Source organism: Haemorhous mexicanus, chromosome 2, assembly GCF_027477595.1.
Source record: "Haemorhous mexicanus isolate bHaeMex1 chromosome 2, bHaeMex1.pri, whole genome shotgun sequence".
Classification (NCBI taxonomy): Eukaryota; Metazoa; Chordata; class Aves; order Passeriformes; family Fringillidae; genus Haemorhous; species Haemorhous mexicanus.
In genome coordinates, this window is record NC_082342.1 from 89529334 (window position 1) to 89547089 (window position 17756).

The following is a 17756-nucleotide window of genomic DNA, read 5'->3' on the forward strand; positions in this document are numbered from 1 at the left end:
ACCTGCTGCCTGTTTGAAAGCTGAAAAATGTAAATGTATGTTTACAATTTCAGGTGGCCGGCATGCCATGGCATTGACTGTTGATGGAAAGGTGTTTTCATGGGGTGAAGGAGATGATGGAAAACTTGGTCACTTCAGTCGAATGTAAGGACACCAAATTTGTCTGTATTTCAGCAGAAGATTTGTGTTGAATGTTACAGCACAGCTGACCACCACTATTGACAACAACAGTATTTTTAATACAGTAGGAATAAAAAAATGTTTTATAAGAAGACTTTCTTTCCCCACAGTATATTCCATTTTATGGTGCAGTATTTGTAGTAGTCTTCAGCCATTTAGAAAGGAGGCATTCAATTAAGAATATAATTGGAAAAATGGATAAAATCTTGACTAGTATTTTCAAATTTCACTGATGAAATTCCATACTTTCAGACATGCAGTTTTTGTTTACTTTTGTAAGGAATGGTTTTCAAAAGTGCCTTGAGGAGTGAAACCGTAGCAACTTTGTATTCCTCAGCTGTAACTGCTGTAACAGTTCATAACTTCAGCTGTCATTTATTAGCCTTTCTTTAGACTTCAGTTCACAGACTTGTTAGCCAGAAATTAACTTCTTTCACTTTTTAGTAATAGTAGTTTAATCTTCCACAGGACAGCTTTAGGAAAAATTTGAATTTTCTAAGATTTTACTTTGTATGTACCCACAGAACAGTGTTTTGAAAGAAAAAACCCTGATAAACAAAGTCCATTGGTAAATACTTTTGTCATTCTGATATATTTTGAGGACCTGCCCATAATACATACAAAATTAAATCAGATGGTTAATATGTTACAGCAAATAAATTTTTATAAGGCTCGGTCAGACTAATGGAAAGGGAAGTCCAGATGAGAGTAGTATTACTGTTTATTGCTCAACTGACTTTTGTTTTAAGTCATTTTACTAAAAAAGAGATTTGGAACTTCTGGGCATTTTATAATAGAAATATTTCCAGAGGCCATTCATAATTTTGTGGAATTGTATTAGTAGTTCTGGTATGCCAGTATTAGGAAATCTTGAGTTTAATCCTTTCTTGGAATTAAGAGAACGCTGTAACCACATGAAGAATAAATGTTAGCAGTACTCACATAGAAGTCTAACAGTAAATTCTAATTTTGATTTCTCTGTTGTGAAGAGCAAAGTTGGGATGGGAATGTCATCTCTTACTATGTGCTAAAAAGTCACATCTAATAAGTCACTCATCTTTGGGCAGTGACAGGAAATTGGTTTTCAGTTTTTATTATGTGCTGTTTAATTGATTGATTTTGAATTTCTCACCTAAGTTTGGCAGCATATACATAAAATATTCTTTAAATAAACTTTGAAGTACATTAAAATAGTGTAAACCTTGGATTTATGGTGCTACTATAGAGTACGTCTTGGAATCAGAGTGTTGCACATTACTTTATCTTGAGATTGCTGTTTGTTATTACACAATATGTATTGCAAGAGTTGGAGTATATTGTGTGACTGTTTTTTGATTAACACAATGGGTTTGTTCATTTTCTCCAGGAACTGTGATAAACCCAGGCTGATCGAAGCGTTGAAAACCAAACGCATCCGTGATATTGCCTGTGGCAGTTCCCACAGTGCCGCTATTACATCCAGTGGGGAACTGTATACCTGGGGTCTTGGAGAGTATGGAAGACTAGGACACGGAGATAATACCACACAGCTGAAGCCTAAGATGGTAAAATCAATGTTTCTTGTTTCTGAGGAAATGCAATGTGTTTAACAAATGACAGCAGCATGAAGCTAAAGTAACAAAAAACAAGAAGGCAGTATAAAGGCATTGTTTTGGTGTGATCTAAATTAGGTTTTGGTACCTGTACCTCTAGTGAAAGCAAAGCTATTTCAGAAAAGCCAAAAAGATCCAGTCTCTTTCTTGGGAAGTGATGTAAAATGGCAACTGCTGCTTTCAGCATTCATGTCCTGCATCTACTTTGATGCATAGCTGGAAGCTACCATGTAGCAATATTGGGTTCTGGACATGGCTGGGTAGTTCTTTGCTCAGGCTGGGCACAATGACTGAGATGAGTTATAAGACCTTGGATATGTTTGTAAGGTTTTAAAATAAAATTTCTTGGAAAACTTCTTTCTTCCTTCTGTTTTGTAGGTTAAAGTGCTCCTTGGCCACCGAGTCATTCAGGTTGCATGTGGAAGCAGAGATGCTCAGACTCTTGCTTTGACAGATGAAGGTAGGAGTATTTTGTTCCAGAAGCTTTCTAGCATATGGAAGTACTGTGATCATTGTTTGACCTGCAATTTGATGTTTTTTAGGTTTGGTGTTTTCTTGGGGTGATGGTGATTTTGGAAAACTGGGCCGAGGAGGAAGTGAAGGATGCAACATTCCCCAGAACATCGAAAGGCTGAACGGCCAAGGCGTTTGTCAGATTGAGTGTGGTGCACAATTCTCGCTGGCACTGACCAAGTCAGGAGTGGTATGGACATGGTATGTTACATTTGCCAGGGAGTATTTACCAAGCAGATGCTCTATGCTGTATTTGTTGCTTTTTTGACTCCATTGGTGCCTTAACTGTGTGCTTTTTCTTTTAAACTGGCAGCTCTTCCAGGCAAGCTGCATCCATTCAATCACTCTAACACTGTAGCATGCTTTCCTGTTTGCTGTACTCTGTTAGAATGCCTGGCTCCTATTGAATTGGAGGCAGAAAGGGAAGATAATTTCTTCTCTTGGCCACTGCAAGACATGTAAAGGAATGTAAAGAGTGGAGAGGAAAAAAGAAAACTTGAGAGCCATAGCTAGGACTATGAAGCCTACAGCTAAAGCAGTGACTTGAGACAGTCAGGACGCAGGAGAGTAAGGAAGTAAGCTGAAATTCAGAGCAGATGGGAAGAACTTCCTTGGGAACACAGGAGCACAACAACAGCTTGTTGCTGCTCAGAAGGCCCCTGAGTTGTCAGTAGCTATGCCTTGGAGCAAGAATTGATATGAGATGATCACTGACAGCTTCTCAGATATGGTTTCATTTTTGTGCTGTTTGCCTGCTTGCTTCTGCTTTGTTTTGAACACAAATCTGCCTTTTTGGATTTATAAACCTTTTTTGCATGGCAGGTCAACTTCAGAGCACTAATCAGATCAAGGCCTTACCCCATCCTTGAGTAATAAGACTGTGACCTATTTGATGTATATCAAAACTAAGTGGACTTAAACCAATCATGTTTGTTGTGTTGTCAGCTGTTGCTGAATAACATAAAGAGAAATCCTCAAAACTTTCATTTTTATAAGTTACTACTATTGTTAAAGGGAAGAGAAGTTTTTAACAGAGATGTTGTTTTCAGAGTGGCCATTGAAAACTATTTTTTTCTTTGCTCTCTGTCCAATTTCTTTTTTTGTAGAGTGACAAAAGGAGCAAGAGGCAAGATAATTTGACAGTCTTTTTTAAAGAACTCATGCCAAAATTCTTGTTTGTTCCTTCCTTGTCCTAGTTTTTCTCAACACTGCTACATCTAGGCAAAAATCTGCAGCTATTTCATGACATTACAGGTCTACAAGGAAATTTTTAGGTCTGTTTCGGCTGGGGATGGCTGAATTGCTTTTCAGCTTTTATTCTTCTTGAATTTTTTAATGGTTTGAGGAAAAAAAATCATGACTTCTGAGTTATAACTTTAGGTAGATAACAGTACTTTATATCATGTTTCTCTCCAGCATAACATAACCTTTCTTCAGAAAAATTGGTGGTGAGCGAAAGAACTGAGTGAGTGGTTACTAAAAACAACTAAAGTGGAAGAAATATCAGGGTTTTTTTCTTCTGACATTCTTGGTGGAAGCATTTTAAGGTGTTTACTTTTGTGTATTTTTTTTTTTAGTGCCATTTGTGTATAACAATTTTGGATGAATTTAAATTATGGAGACCTCAGAATCTATACTGAGGCTTCCAACAATGGGGAAAAAACCCCTCAATTCTGAAAACATTTTAGTTCCCTGTGTATTTTTTCCATGGGAGCACACTTAGGTTAAAGGTTCTGTTGTTGTTCAGTTTATCCTCAGTTGTTAAATATGCCCAAGTCTTACCAAACCACATGAATTTTGAAAGTGTTATTATTGCAGTGTTTCTGCAGCAGAGGAAATGAAATGTAATACCTGTTCCTTGGCATACAAAAAACAGTCGTAATTGTGCTCTTCTGTATTGAGGTGAGAAGCTGCAGTGTAAGAGAACTGCAGTTACCCTCCTTTTATGCATTTGGGGTTCAGTTTTGAAGCATTTGCTAGTTGGTGTGTGTGTGTTCCAGGCAGTGATATATGAAGTGTATTCAGTTGGGAACCTGCATTGAAGAGGAGTGTGTGAACAGTCAGTCCAGTTGTTCTGAGTGTTTCATTTACTGTCTGTTGCAGGGGTAAGGGTGATTACTTCAGGCTGGGCCACGGCACAGACGTGCACGTGCGAAAGCCACAGGTTGTGGAAGGACTGAGGGGTAAAAAGATCGTGCACGTGGCTGTGGGAGCGCTCCACTGTCTGGCAGTGACTGACACTGGGCAGGTATGTTGTGTGTCACCCTCCTTTCCCCCATGCAGAAAGGAATAAACTGTTTAGGAAGGGAAGTATAACAGTATTGGTGCTGATTAAATGAAATAAAATTTCCTAATTTTGTTTCTTTGTTTTTAAAAGTCCGGCATAAATAAAAGCACAATTGTAATTTTAAAAGTATTGGTATTTAAAATATTAGTATTAGAGTTGAAATATTTTTGTCATAGTAGCTTTTGTAGTGTTTTCCTTGTATTATCTCATGATCAGTTTTCTACTTCTTACTCTGGAAATGCAGCAGCAGTCATAGTATTCTGGACAGATTTTTCAGCTTTTTCATAATATTGTTTCAGATCTCCAATGTAATTACTAAGCAGTTAATTCTTCTGACTTACTGTGAACATTGAGTCATTTATGAATCAACTGATCAATTATAACTTGGCAATAATTTATAAATTATCTGATAAGTGCTGCTTTGATTGTTTTTTTCTTTTAATGTATGATGATGCCTGTATTATTTAAAGCGGGGGGGAATGTCACGACAATAGGTTGTCTAAAGTGTCCTAGATTACTAGCAGAAATCACAAACATTCTTTTTAGGGATTTTTAAGAAAGCACTTAATTGACATAAGCAGTGAAGCCAAGTAACATGTGGAAATTTTTCCTGGCAGGTTTATGCTTGGGGTGACAATGACCATGGGCAACAAGGCAATGGAACTACCACAGTCAACAGAAAACCAACTCTTGTCCAGGGCTTGGAAGGCCAGAAAATCACTCGGGTTGCCTGTGGGTCTTCCCACAGTGTAGCATGGACAACAGTGGATGTAGCTACACCATCTGTTCATGAGCCAGTCCTTTTCCAGACAGCGAGGGACCCTTTAGGTGCTTCTTATCTTGGTTGGTATTTGTTGCCTTGCATTGTTTTTCCTTTACTGCCTTTGGAGTGTTTGTTTTGTGTGTGGTCTAGTAGGTGATAGAAGAGTGCAAAAGAAAAAAAAATCACAAAGCAACAAAATACATATCTGGTTAAAAAAAAGCCTTAACCAAAACTCTTCATTGAAGTGGAACTTTTAAATTAAAATGCAACATGCTTTCTCAAACACCCTAAGTAGTTTCTCTTTCTGGAGGTAATGATAGATGAATGCTACACTAGTATTAATCTTACACATTACCCCTTGTTTCTAAGGTAAGTGAGTTAAGAATTAGGGAATCAAAACAGCAGTCTTTTGTGTTGAATATAAAAGCATCAAACATCTTGCAAATTAAGCTTTTTCATGACCAAAGCAATTTGTACCTAATAAATATTCTTATGTTTGCGTAAGCAAAACTTGTTTTAGGTGCTGATCACTAAAATAAAATTCTGTCTGTTATTGCCTTAATCCTCAAAAGTGAGTAACAAGATCAAATACTATTTTATGAAAGCCCTTGTTGGAAAGCCACAGTATTAACTTTAATATTGTAACTGTAGGCACTGCAGTTTGAGAATCTCCTGTAGGGTTAGTTTCAGTTATCGCTTCTGATTTAACAAGAAATTAAATAAACCATGTACTTTTATGTATTATGCCATTAAAAAGTGCTTACCTTCTCTTTCCCCCTGCCTCTTTTTAGGTGTTCCTTCAGATGCAGATTCTTCTGCTGCCAGTAACAAAATGAGTGGGGCAAACAGTTCCAAGCCGAATCGCCCTTCCCTTGCTAAGATTCTCCTGTCCCTTGATGGGAACGTTGCCAAACAGCAGGCATTGTCTCACATACTGATAGCATTACAGATCATGTATGCCAGGTGGGCATGGAAACATTCTTTCTGTTGCAGAGCAAAATATGATGTAGCTTAGCATCTATTAGGGACTCTTGAGTCAGGTATAAACTGTTTTAACTCCTCAGGATGGGCCTAAGCTTCATCTAAATTTTCTTTTGATGTTGATGTTAGCTTTGTGTTGTTATGTTTAAAGAAGTTTCTATTGCGTGGGGAAAAAAATGTTCATTCAGAAATGCTCAAGTAAATACTGTAGGAGCTGTGTAAGAAAATCATGATGGATGATATGGAGAAAGCAGTAGAGAGCAGAGTGGAGAAATAACAATAAAACTTTGCAGTGCCATCATTGTTAGTAGAGAACAGAGTATTTGTCCTAAAATTTATTAAGAGAAACTCATGGTAAGCATTTAAGCATCAGGCCCAAGGGAGAATAACCATGAACTACCCTCTAGATTCTACAGCTTGGAAAACTTACCTTATTTTGTTAAGACAAGGTAATAAAATTTTTCAAGTTCAACAAGGGAGTATGATTAGGTTTATGTTAACCCATCCTAAATGATTTCAGGGATGCAGTTGTTGGAGCATTGATGCCTGCAAGTATGATTGCACCAGTAGAGTGTCCCTCTTCATCACCAGCCCCCCCATCAGATGCCACTTCTGCAGGAAGCCCTGCAAATGGAGATGAGTGTGTGCTTGTGGGAGATATCGAGGAGAGGCTGAGCCCAAACCCGTGGCAGGACAGGAGAGGGGAGGTAAAGTATCACTTTTTTTTTTTTTTCATTAGTTTTTAACAGTAAAGCTGACAAATATCTCAATTAGCTTGATAGCAGCAGAGAATAAAATATTCCTACCTGCTCTAATTTCAGGACTAGGTTCTCTGCACATGTCAGATTGGAAAAAACTAAACTTTTAGTGTAAGATCAGTTTTGAACTTTCAGAAAGCATTGTGTCATTTAAATGCAATCGTGATGATTTCTAGCAATATTTTAGAGATATTGAATTCATTTTACAGGAGTGATATTAAAAAAAAAGTCAAGAGTAGCAGAATATTTTACCATTATTTAATGAAATTTAGTTGTAAACTTAGATAACTGATGTAGACATGAAGCCCTGAATGAAATTCTACTGTGTTGATTTTTAACTGCTAACAAAAGTAGAAAAAAGAAAAGGCTTGCTACTGAAGAGGTCTTTTGCATTTATGAACTGTAAACTTGATATGTATTTTCAGGGCTTGTCTTCTGGTTTGTAGACTTTTCTGCAGGCACTGATTTTTTTTTGTATGTTTTTGTAGCAGCTGGAATCGAGGGGAGTGTTTGCTGTTTTATGCACACCAGGAAAAAAAAAATAGAAGCTAAAAATACAGGCAGTGAATCTGTTGGTTTTGAACTTATGGCTGTTTTTAAATTGCTGCCTGTCTTTGAGCACTAGACCTTCTAATAAATACTTAAACTCTTAAAGGTTCTGCGGTATCTTGTTGAAGATTTCATGAGTTCTTATTTGTTCTGGCTAGGTTGTTCCTTCAGAAGATGCTGTGACACCGTCTGCTGTAACTCCCTCAGCTGCTGCTGCCTCTTCCCGTCCTTTCATTCCAGTCACAGATGATCCTGGAGCTGCCAGCATCATTGCAGAAACCATGACAAAAACCAAAGAAGTAATGTTGCCAATACTCTTCTCAACACTTAAGTCCTTACCGTGCTTTTATCAAGCGGTTTTTCTGGTTTTTGTGCTTTAAAAATTACTCTGTAAATAACTGCATTTTTAAAAATCTGTGCAAGGACAGAGGGATGTTTGCTGTTTGTTTTGTAGGATGTGGAAAGCCAGAGCAAGGTGTCTGGCCCAGAGCCACAGTACTTGGATGAGTTTACAAGTCTCCTGGTACCAGATGACACGCGAGTCATGGTTGACCTGCTGAAGCTTGCAGTGTCCAACCGAGCGGGCGAGAAGGGAAGAGATGTTCTCTCAGCTGTGCTGTCTGGCATGGGCACAGCTTACCCACAGGTCAGCTTTTGTTTCTGTTGCATTTTATCTGTGCCCTTTTCATACTAGCTTGCTGGAATACTTTCTTGAAATGGAAGTGCAGTTTGGCATCCTGAGAAGCTTATTACACATGAAAATTTGAGCTGAGCTTAAATGCATGTGAACTTTAACTGTTTTAATGGAAATATTATGTGAATATATGCATGTGCTGCAGATGTTAGTAACAGACTAATTTCTCCATTTTTGATGCTGCAATTAGACATTAAGATAAAATCTATTTGTGTATTGACCAAGTGTCGGTGGGTATTGGAATGAAGCTGGATTAACTAAGCTCTATTTACTTGATCTGTAGAATGTTAGTTTAAAAACTTTCCATGATGGGAGTTTTTTTGCATCTGAGTTTATTTTTCATATTGATGCAGTCATTATTGCTAACTATAAATGCTGTTAGTGTAATGTATTGTTAATGATACAATAAATCTTCTGAACTGTTAAGATGTACATTTCATGCATTGAAGCTTCTAATTTTTTGCAAGGTATCCATGGGTGTGGTTTTTTTTTTTTTTTTAACGTAGCCGACAGAATGTAGCACACAATAAATTATTTATAGAATATGTGTGTACAGTAATGAAATGAAAGCTGTTTAATATTTCTGTTAGCTTTACCTTTCAACTGGTAATTTTCCTAATGAGTAACAATACTTTTTTTTAAGATTTAAAACTGTTACTCCTCCTGCCCAATTTGTGGTGATTATCTAGGTGTATTTATATTGGGTTTGAGTTTTCCCAGTCACATCACGTACAAACTGTATACATCCACTTAGACATCAATTACAGAATTAATTACTTAGACATCAATTACAGGTTTTATCATTAATAGTGAATAACTGAACAGCTTTGGGTTTGTGTGGGGTTTTTTGTGTTTTGGAGCCAGAATTTTTATTAGAAACTCTATTAAGATGAGTACCTTTGCCATTTCCTCCCTAAACAGGGTTTTGCAATATTTCATACTAATTCATTTCATAATATTTCATACTAAATATTTATGCCTTTCTATGCTGGTGTATGCTCTATAGCTTAGATTTAATAGTTTGCTTTTTCTGTCAGGGAAAACAGTTGTGTTGTCGTTTACTTACTGAAAACTGAAGTTTTTTGGCCTTTAGTTTTAGGAGTTTTTCTAACTCTAACACTACCAAAAAGAGTATTTTTGAGTTAATATGATGGTTTTGAATCAGATTTCCAAAACCAAGTTATTTATTTTAAATTTGGGAAGAATGGTCATTTGCTTAGATTTCTTTGATTAATCAAACATACGGTTAGTAAAATGTGTATTTTTCTTTTCTTAGGTTGCTGATATGTTGTTGGAGCTTTGTGTCACAGAACTAGAAGATGTAGCAACTGATTCGCAAAGTGGTCGCCTCTCTTCACAACCAGTTGTGGTGGAGAGCAGCCATCCATATACTGATGATACATCTTCTAGTGGCACTGTTAAAATACCAGGTACAGAATTCTTAGTGTTATGTTGCTAAGATTCAGTTTTTAGGCCTGCCTGCATTAAGTTGTTCCTTAGCTTAAAAAAATATGTATTGAACTTTTAAAGCCCTGTTATGGCTTTTGCTATAACATGGTTCTGTTGATGTCCATGATCCTGTTGCTATAAAAAAGTATTTCTTGAGGCTGATTTCTTACATGCTGATGAAAATCTCAATTCTGTGCAGTGTGTAATCCTGGGTTCACTTTGTGTGATTCCAGGTGTGTATCATTGCTGTTCTCCATTCAGTTATGAAGCTGAGAAGGACTGAGTCTTTGTCAGGTTTTGTAATTGAAAACTCATCTCCTAATCTTGAGCAAGGGAAATACTAGTTTACTTTAATGCTATTTTTTCATTTAGTGCTTTCTTCAGTTAAATACCTAGTGTGGGATTCTCATTCTCTGAACCTGAGAGAAGCAGTGAGAGGAGCAGAGAAAAGAATGATCAAAACAATTCTTATCTCATTTGCTGCTCCTGTGTTGTGCAAAAGTAGAATGCAATATGAAAAGTGATGGTGTTTTGTTTCCTTGGCCTATCAGGGCCAAGCACATGTGCAGACTGTCTGTCAGCAGACAGTCACAAGATTCTGTGCAGTTGAGTTGAGTGCTTGTTTAGGTGTTGTGTAATATAGTATAGAATAATATAGTATAATAAAGTAATTAGTTAGCCTTCTGATATCAGTGGAATCAGATGCATCATTCCTCCTGGACACTGGGTAAAAATATCACTGATAACCTAGTACTTAGCAAAATTTACACACAACAGAGAGCTATCTGCCTTAACTGTAAATAGGCATTTTTTTTTTGTCTTTTGCAACTTTAATTTTGAATGCTCTGGTGTGGTCTTTTGTCTGCTAGCTCCATTCACATGAGCTTGCTGTGATTTAAGCCTTGCAATGAGAAGAAATTACAGTCAAATAATGTCATTAAATCAAAAGAAGTTATTTGTATTAATTGACACAGTGGCTTCCAAACAACTGTTTGATTTGGTGTGGGTTTCTAAACTGCTGCATTTTCCTGTGATACTGGTTGCTTTGTAGAAGTGTGTGAACTCTTTGTTGCTGTTCAGGTGCTGAGGGGCTGAGGGTGGAGTTTGACCGGCAGTGCTCCACCGAGCGGCGCCACGATCCGCTCACCATCATGGACGGCGTCAACAGGATTGTGTCCGTCCGATCAGGTGCGGAGAGCCTGGGCCTTCCGAAAGTGTCCTGTGGGATTCACTCCTGAATGCTGAATGAAATGTGCCCCTGCTTCTCACTGACTTCTTATGAGGGATAGGCCAGTCAAAGAGAGGAAAACCCCTGTAAATTGATACTGTCTCTTAAACTAGAAGGTTTTGCAGGATGTAGACACAAAGACTGATCTTTTGTCTTTGGATATGGAGAATCTCTTGGAAGTGCATGTTAGGTAGTCCAGTTCTTCCAAAGAGCAGATGGAGTGTAAAATTCAGTGTTTAGCACCCCTGCTAACATGTGTGAATTTCTATATAATCAAAGTGTATTTTAACAAATTGGAAAGGGATACTTATTTTGCTAGCTTTTTCCTTTTTCAGGTAGGACGTAGAGAAATTTCAGCTTTCATATGGTCAAGACAAATACACTTCTGCTGTCAGTTGCCCAAAATAATAGCTTGGTGCTTTTTCTTTCTGTTTCCTGCTCTGGCCTTTTTATGTGACACTGTATAAATTCTTCACATCTTTTATCTTGATTTCTCTGATTTAATTTTTAGGCACTATTAATTTCTAGTAGGTTTTGGAGGAATATTTTTAATCTCATCAGATTTTGTGTTGAACCTGCCCATACACTACATTATGTGCAAAGGTCTCAGTAGCTGCTGGCTGTGCAGACATAATGTAGGCTTTTCATGTTGACCCATTTTTCCTCAAAGGTATTTCGTTACTGAAATATTTCTGGTTGATTCCTGGCTGGAAGCTGTAGAGCTTTATTTAATATACAGATTATTATATATTTTTGTAATATGAAAGATAATTGGAAAATAAGACAAGGGATTTTAGTAAGCTCTTCTAGTTGCCTCCTGCTTGTGGTACTAGGCTGTCTGCTAGCAGTGCTAACTGAACTTTTTAAGACTTGGTTTTGAACTTTTTAAGACTCAATGTAACATCTTTACATTTATGTTCATGTACATTACATAGCTGTTTTTCTTGAATGCCTTTGTGTGATGTTTATACTTTTTAACCAGTTGCTATTGATGAGTGGCTCTGTATTGGCTCAGACAGTGTAGCTGAGTATGTTTGTGTTGCCTGCTCTAACAGGTCGTGAGTGGTCAGATTGGTCTAGTGAGCTGCGAATTCCAGGGGATGAGTTGAAGTGGAAGTTCATCAGTGATGGGTCTGTGAATGGATGGGGATGGCGATTCACAGTTTATCCTATCATGCCAGCTGCAGGTAAGGTATCACATACAGCATTTACAGGAGGCTAAGAGTAGATTTTACTACTACTATACTACTTTGTTTGCTTTTTACACTGCACTTACTGCATGGTATTTACATGCCAAAGTTCAACAGTTCATTTACATGTTTGTTATACTAACAAAACACTTTGATTCATACTTAGGAAGCATTTTCATGTAAGTCCTGAGAGGTACACTTGTACACAGAGAAGAGAGAAAAATATTTTGTATCCACTCTAGTTTGCCTCTTCATCAGTGAAGAGAGGATGCTTCTGAGACACAAGTCATCTGAAATTTTTTAAAATCCATCTTTTAAAATTATGTTTTTATTGTTTTTTTCATCCATGTTTTGAAATTATGTAAATTAAGTCATGAAAGTGCATCTTTCTTCCTGTCTCTTCAGAGGGAAGTAGAATAGGTAACTCATGCAGACTAGTCCTCTAGAGTGCTGTGTTTGGTCAAAAAAGTCCTGCCTGTGTTCTGTTCTTATTTCAGTCTGAGGACAAACCTTACCCAGCTTGTTTTTCTGTTGTTCCTTTTTGTTTCTTGCAGGCCCTAAAGACCTTCTCTCAGATCGTTGCATTCTTTCATGTCCCTCAATGGATTTGGTTACGTGTTTGTTGGATTTCCGCCTAAATTTTGCTTCCAACAGGAGCATAGTTCCTCGCTTGGCAGCTTCTCTTGCAGCTTGTGCTCAACTGAGTGCCTTAGGTGAGTATAGCCTTAAAATTAGGTCTGGTTTTTTTGAAGCTAGGTGATTGTTTTAAATACTTAGGTTCTTTGTGTGCTTATTTTCCCTTAGCTGCCGGCCACAGAATGTGGGCCCTGCAGAGACTGCGGAAGCTGCTCACCACGGAGTTTGGCCAGTCCATTAACATCAACCGCATCCTGGGGGACAACGAGGGAGAAACACGAGCTCTGGTGAGAAGGCAGTGCTGCTCTCCTCTTCACATTTGTCACATTAAGGTTAAAGTGCTAGCCCTGATGTACAGCATTTTTTGTGTTCATGGCAAAATAGGAATTGGGCAAATTGATACTCTTCTTGCACAGGTCTGCAAGTCTGTTAGAAGTATTCCAGTTTAGAAAAGAAAAAATGGCTAATTCCAAAACTTAACAGGTGTGCTTTTTGAATTGCCAAAAAGGGGTAGAAATAATATTTTTTGGACAAGTGGATGGAAATGGTGTTTCACGCAGCTAGTTGTAGGTTGGAAAGTTACTTCTGTTTTGTCACAGTCATCTAAATAATGTACTTCCTGTAATGCATGCACAATGGCTAACTTTCTGTTTGTGTGGTGTCTCTAGAGTTTCACAGGGAGTGCTTTAGCTGCTTTGGTTAAAGGTCTTCCAGAAGCTTTGCAGCGACAGTTTGACTATGAAGACCCCATTGTGAGAGGTGGCAAACAATTGCTCCACAGCCCTTTCTTTAAGGTAATGCAGGACAATCAGTAAAGAACACATCAAAATAGTTGTGGGATTTTTTTGAGATGTGCTAAGCTCACTTAGTCCTATGTCAGTAAAGTTTACTGACAAAATCAGAATCCTGCTTCTAAAAGGAGAATCAAATACACAAATGAAAAATGAAGAGTACTTAGCTAAGCAGAGAAGCTCAGGAAAACATCTTGTAAGCACTCTTTTTGGTAAGTGATTTAGAGTTTTCCTCATAGGAGTGTTGTATATTTCTATTTAGTTAATTTAGTACTCTGAAGGTTTTTTTATATCCAGTTGGAAAAAATGAAAATGTCTTAAATGGATCCCGTACTGCAAAGGAAAAATGAACAAGTTGAGGAATTCTAGAGAAAAGCAAGAGTAATAAAAGGTGAAAAAGTCTCCTTTGTAGTACAAAAGTGAAACTAAGAGGGTGTAACTATCTTAACAGAAAGAAAATCTTAAAAGTTTATAGAAGGAGGAAGTAATATGTTGTTCACAATATTAATCTGAAACATTGATTTTAAATTGAGTCAAACTGAAAATCAGTTTAAAATTCACTGCATTGTAGAAAGGAGACAGTTTAGAAATGGAAGGTTGAGCACATGGGATTTGATGTGGAAAAGGTAATTATTCTGGGAATGTTTTTCACAGGGAGGTTATGAAAATTTTTGGATGAAAGAGGAAATGAGATAGATAGTGGGGCTACACTTGATGTTACCCATCCATGAGGATAATGAAGATGGCTCTTAGTGATTTTAGGACTATTAAGGTCTTTGAGACTGTTCCGCCCCTATTGGCCTATGAACAGTTCATCTCTATCAAACACTGATTTTTATTGCATATTTTTGATATCTCTCTGAAATGTTTTTTCAATTGTCTGAAGGTGCTTGTGGCTCTTGCATGTGATCTGGAGTTGGACACTCTCCCTTGCTGTGCAGAGACACACAAATGGGCCTGGTTCAGGAGATACTGCATGGCATCCAGGGTTGCTGTGGCCCTTGATAAAAGGACACCCTTACCTCGCCTTTTCCTTGATGAGGTACTGCAGGAATACTTGAAATGGTTAATGGAACATGTGAAAGTGTCTCATGTAAAAAGATACAACGAGTTTGAGTTGCTTTATGCCAACTGTGATAGGAGTAATGTTGTTTAATGCAAAATATTTCTCAGGTGGCAAAGAAAATCCGAGAATTAATGGCAGATAATGAAAATATGGATGTTCTGCACGAGTGCCATGATGTCTTTAAGAGAGAACAGGATGAGCAGCTTGTCCAGTGGATGAATAGGTAATTTCTTTTGACTGTTACTGGTTTGGTCTTGTGATACTTTGTTGTACAATGATAAACTGCCGTTTTTGTGACTTTTAAAAAGCTCGTTTAAGATTTTGTTTTGCATTTCCTGCAGACGACCTGATGATTGGACACTTTCAGCTGGAGGCAGTGGAACCATTTATGGTTGGGGTCATAATCACAGAGGACAGCTTGGTGGAATTGAAGGAGCAAAGGTCAAAGTCCCAACTCCATGTGAAGCTCTTGCCACCCTTAGACCAGTGCAATTAATTGGTGGTGAACAGACTCTGTTTGCAGTGACTGCTGATGGGAAAGTAAGGATACAACAAGTGATTGCTTACCAATGCTCTCTTAAAATATTTCACCCTCAGTCAGAATGGGTTTGGCTAAATGAAAAATAGTGTGCACAGTACAGGGTTCATTATTGATAGGAGTAACTTTGTTTTATTTTTTTTAAAGAATCTCAACTGTACCAACTCCACCAGTATTTTCTAGGATTACAGTTATTGTTGCATTATGTGGTTGTAACAAGAAGCGTAGTTGAGTTCTCAGTTCAAAAATGTGATCAGATTTTGTCAAACAAAGTTGGGTACAAGCAGCATGCTCACAGAGTTCTCTAAAACAGGGGTGATTATTTCTCTCTAACAGGGGAGAGGTGGTATGTGGGATTGTTCACAGCTGGCTAAATGTGAATTAGATATTGCAGGATCTAATTTCCTGGTGCTGAAATCCTGGGTGAAAAGGAATCTCAGTGCAGAAGTTTAGTGTAAGGTGTAGGAGAAAAAAATCAGTACATGAATTTGAAAAGTTTTAATTTTTATACAGATGGCAGCTGTTAAGGACGTGATAGAGAATTTCAGCTGTGGCTTTGTGTAACAGTTAAATTTATCTAGTGAGGTACTGTAATGATTCCTTGGAGTCAGCATCATCCTTGTTAATAATTCACAGAAGGGTAAAGAGCAGATTGGTGGTATTTCTTGACATCATTCTGTTGAAAGAAATTATTCTCAGAGAGACAAAAAGAGTGAAAAATAGTAATTAAAACTATGGGATGGAAGGGAAAGAAGCAACTGTATTTAGGTGTGCATATTCTACAGGAGAGAGAAAGAAAACTAGAATAGTGCTGCTTGGAAGGAGAGCTATGGGCAGTAGATGATTCTGTAATGCTATCTAGCAAAGCTATGGTCCCCTGATAGTTTTACAAAATAAGCTTTATTATTTCACACTAAATCCATTAATCAGTGACAGTTCTTATTGACTTGAATGTAGCCACGTTTTCCCAAATATTTTTGGTGAAATATTTCAAAATATTTCCTTATTTTCCAAAAGAGAGAAAATAAGAAGCTTGTAAGAAACTGTTTTTTTTTAGACTTTCTTTGAACTTCATTCTGACATATATGCATTAAGAATTCTTCTCTAGAATTAATTTCTAGGGAATGTTCTACGTGAGGCAAACAAAACTAAATTTTGTTCTTTACTTTAAAGCTGTATGCCACTGGATATGGAGCAGGTGGTAGGCTTGGAATTGGAGGAACAGAATCAGTTTCTACTCCAACTTTACTGGAATCCATTCAACACGTGTTCATAAAGAAAGTTGCAGTGAACTCAGGAGGAAAGCACTGTTTGGCATTGTCTTTTGAAGGAGAAGTTTATTCCTGGGGTGAAGCAGAGGATGGCAAACTTGGTCATGGAAACCGAAGGCAAGTAGTACTTGAAAATGTTACTTTAAAAAAAAAAGATTAATGGATAGTTATCATAGTTGCTGTATATTAATGAATTTTTCTGGTCAAAAATAAATACTTAGGATATTATCTGGAGCAAAGAAGATACTCAGTGATTTTAGGTGTTCTCATTCTCATTTTAAGAGAGGACTCTCTGTACAGTGGTGAATGTGAGTAGCCTATCCCCAGTAGTTTTGTCCAGACAGATGTTTTCCTTTCAGCCCTTGTGATCGCCCTCGTGTGATTGAGTCTCTGAGAGGCATAGAAGTGGTGGACATTGCTGCTGGGGGAGCACACAGCGCTTGCATTACAGCTGCAGGAGACCTTTTCACATGGGGAAAGGGACGCTATGGACGCCTTGGCCATGGAGATAGTGAGGACCAGCTGAAACCTAAACTGGTAAGAAACCTTTGGAGCCCTCAGCAGTCTCAGTCCAGTTAACTTCTTCTGATTTATAAATTTTTGCATTTCTGCAGACAAAGAGTGAAAGGGCAGAACAGTGGCACGTGTTTGCAAGAAATGAACAAGCTGCTGTGGTTGAAAGGATAAAATGAAAGAGGAGCTGCAGAACTTTGCTAGTGGTCACGAAACAGCTTACAAGGAATTTATTTTAGAGATGTAAAAAAAATTTAAAGAAACTTGTGAGGTTTCGTGCTGCTTCCAATGGTGGATTGTGCCATCTGGAATCTATTCCAAGTAGCGGCAAGGATAGGAAGGAGGTGATGTTATATGGGTCACCAACCTTTTACTTTGGTTTTCCAAATCCCATACTTCATCACTAGGTGGCAGCATTTCAAAAGATGTCGACTAAATTCAGATTATGATGCAAGTGCCCAAAAATTGTAAACTAGTAAAAGAATACTTGAAAATAAGATTTTTTTTTTCACATACTGTATTCAGTACAAGCCCAGAGTGCCTGAAATTATTTCAACAGAATATATTCTTTGATAACCTTAGGTGTTTTGTATTGTTCTCCCTGACATTGAGGTAAAAAAATTCAGCTAGTTCACCAATTAAAAGACAATAAATCCTGTATTTGAAATACATTGTTAGTTTTAATTTTGCTGTTTGAAAAGAGCAAAGCTCTTAGAGTTGCCTTTATTTCCTTGTTCCTTTGCTGTTTCAGACTTGT

At 37.6% G+C, this 17756-nt stretch overlaps 1 protein-coding gene across 3 annotated transcripts in view; it reads left to right on the forward strand.

Moving 5' to 3' along the window:
- The window catches only part of HERC2 (HECT and RLD domain containing E3 ubiquitin protein ligase 2), a 104044-nt gene that overhangs the window by 69077 nt on the left and 17211 nt on the right, over window positions 1-17756 (forward strand). For all 3 annotated transcript variants that reach the window (XM_059839441.1, XM_059839440.1, XM_059839442.1), the window contains exons 60-80: window positions 54-144; window positions 1547-1724; window positions 2151-2232; window positions 2315-2486; window positions 4389-4533; window positions 5190-5415; window positions 6127-6298; window positions 6837-7023; window positions 7782-7922; window positions 8078-8269; window positions 9594-9747; window positions 10847-10954; window positions 12050-12181; window positions 12739-12897; window positions 12989-13107; window positions 13489-13614; window positions 14498-14653; window positions 14785-14900; window positions 15019-15217; window positions 16389-16603; window positions 16846-17023. In XM_059839441.1, coding sequence (XP_059695424.1) covers window positions 54-144; window positions 1547-1724; window positions 2151-2232; window positions 2315-2486; window positions 4389-4533; window positions 5190-5415; window positions 6127-6298; window positions 6837-7023; window positions 7782-7922; window positions 8078-8269; window positions 9594-9747; window positions 10847-10954; window positions 12050-12181; window positions 12739-12897; window positions 12989-13107; window positions 13489-13614; window positions 14498-14653; window positions 14785-14900; window positions 15019-15217; window positions 16389-16603; window positions 16846-17023 — 3248 coding nt within the window. The remainder of the gene's footprint in view (window positions 1-53; window positions 145-1546; window positions 1725-2150; window positions 2233-2314; window positions 2487-4388; window positions 4534-5189; window positions 5416-6126; window positions 6299-6836; window positions 7024-7781; window positions 7923-8077; window positions 8270-9593; window positions 9748-10846; window positions 10955-12049; window positions 12182-12738; window positions 12898-12988; window positions 13108-13488; window positions 13615-14497; window positions 14654-14784; window positions 14901-15018; window positions 15218-16388; window positions 16604-16845; window positions 17024-17756) is intronic.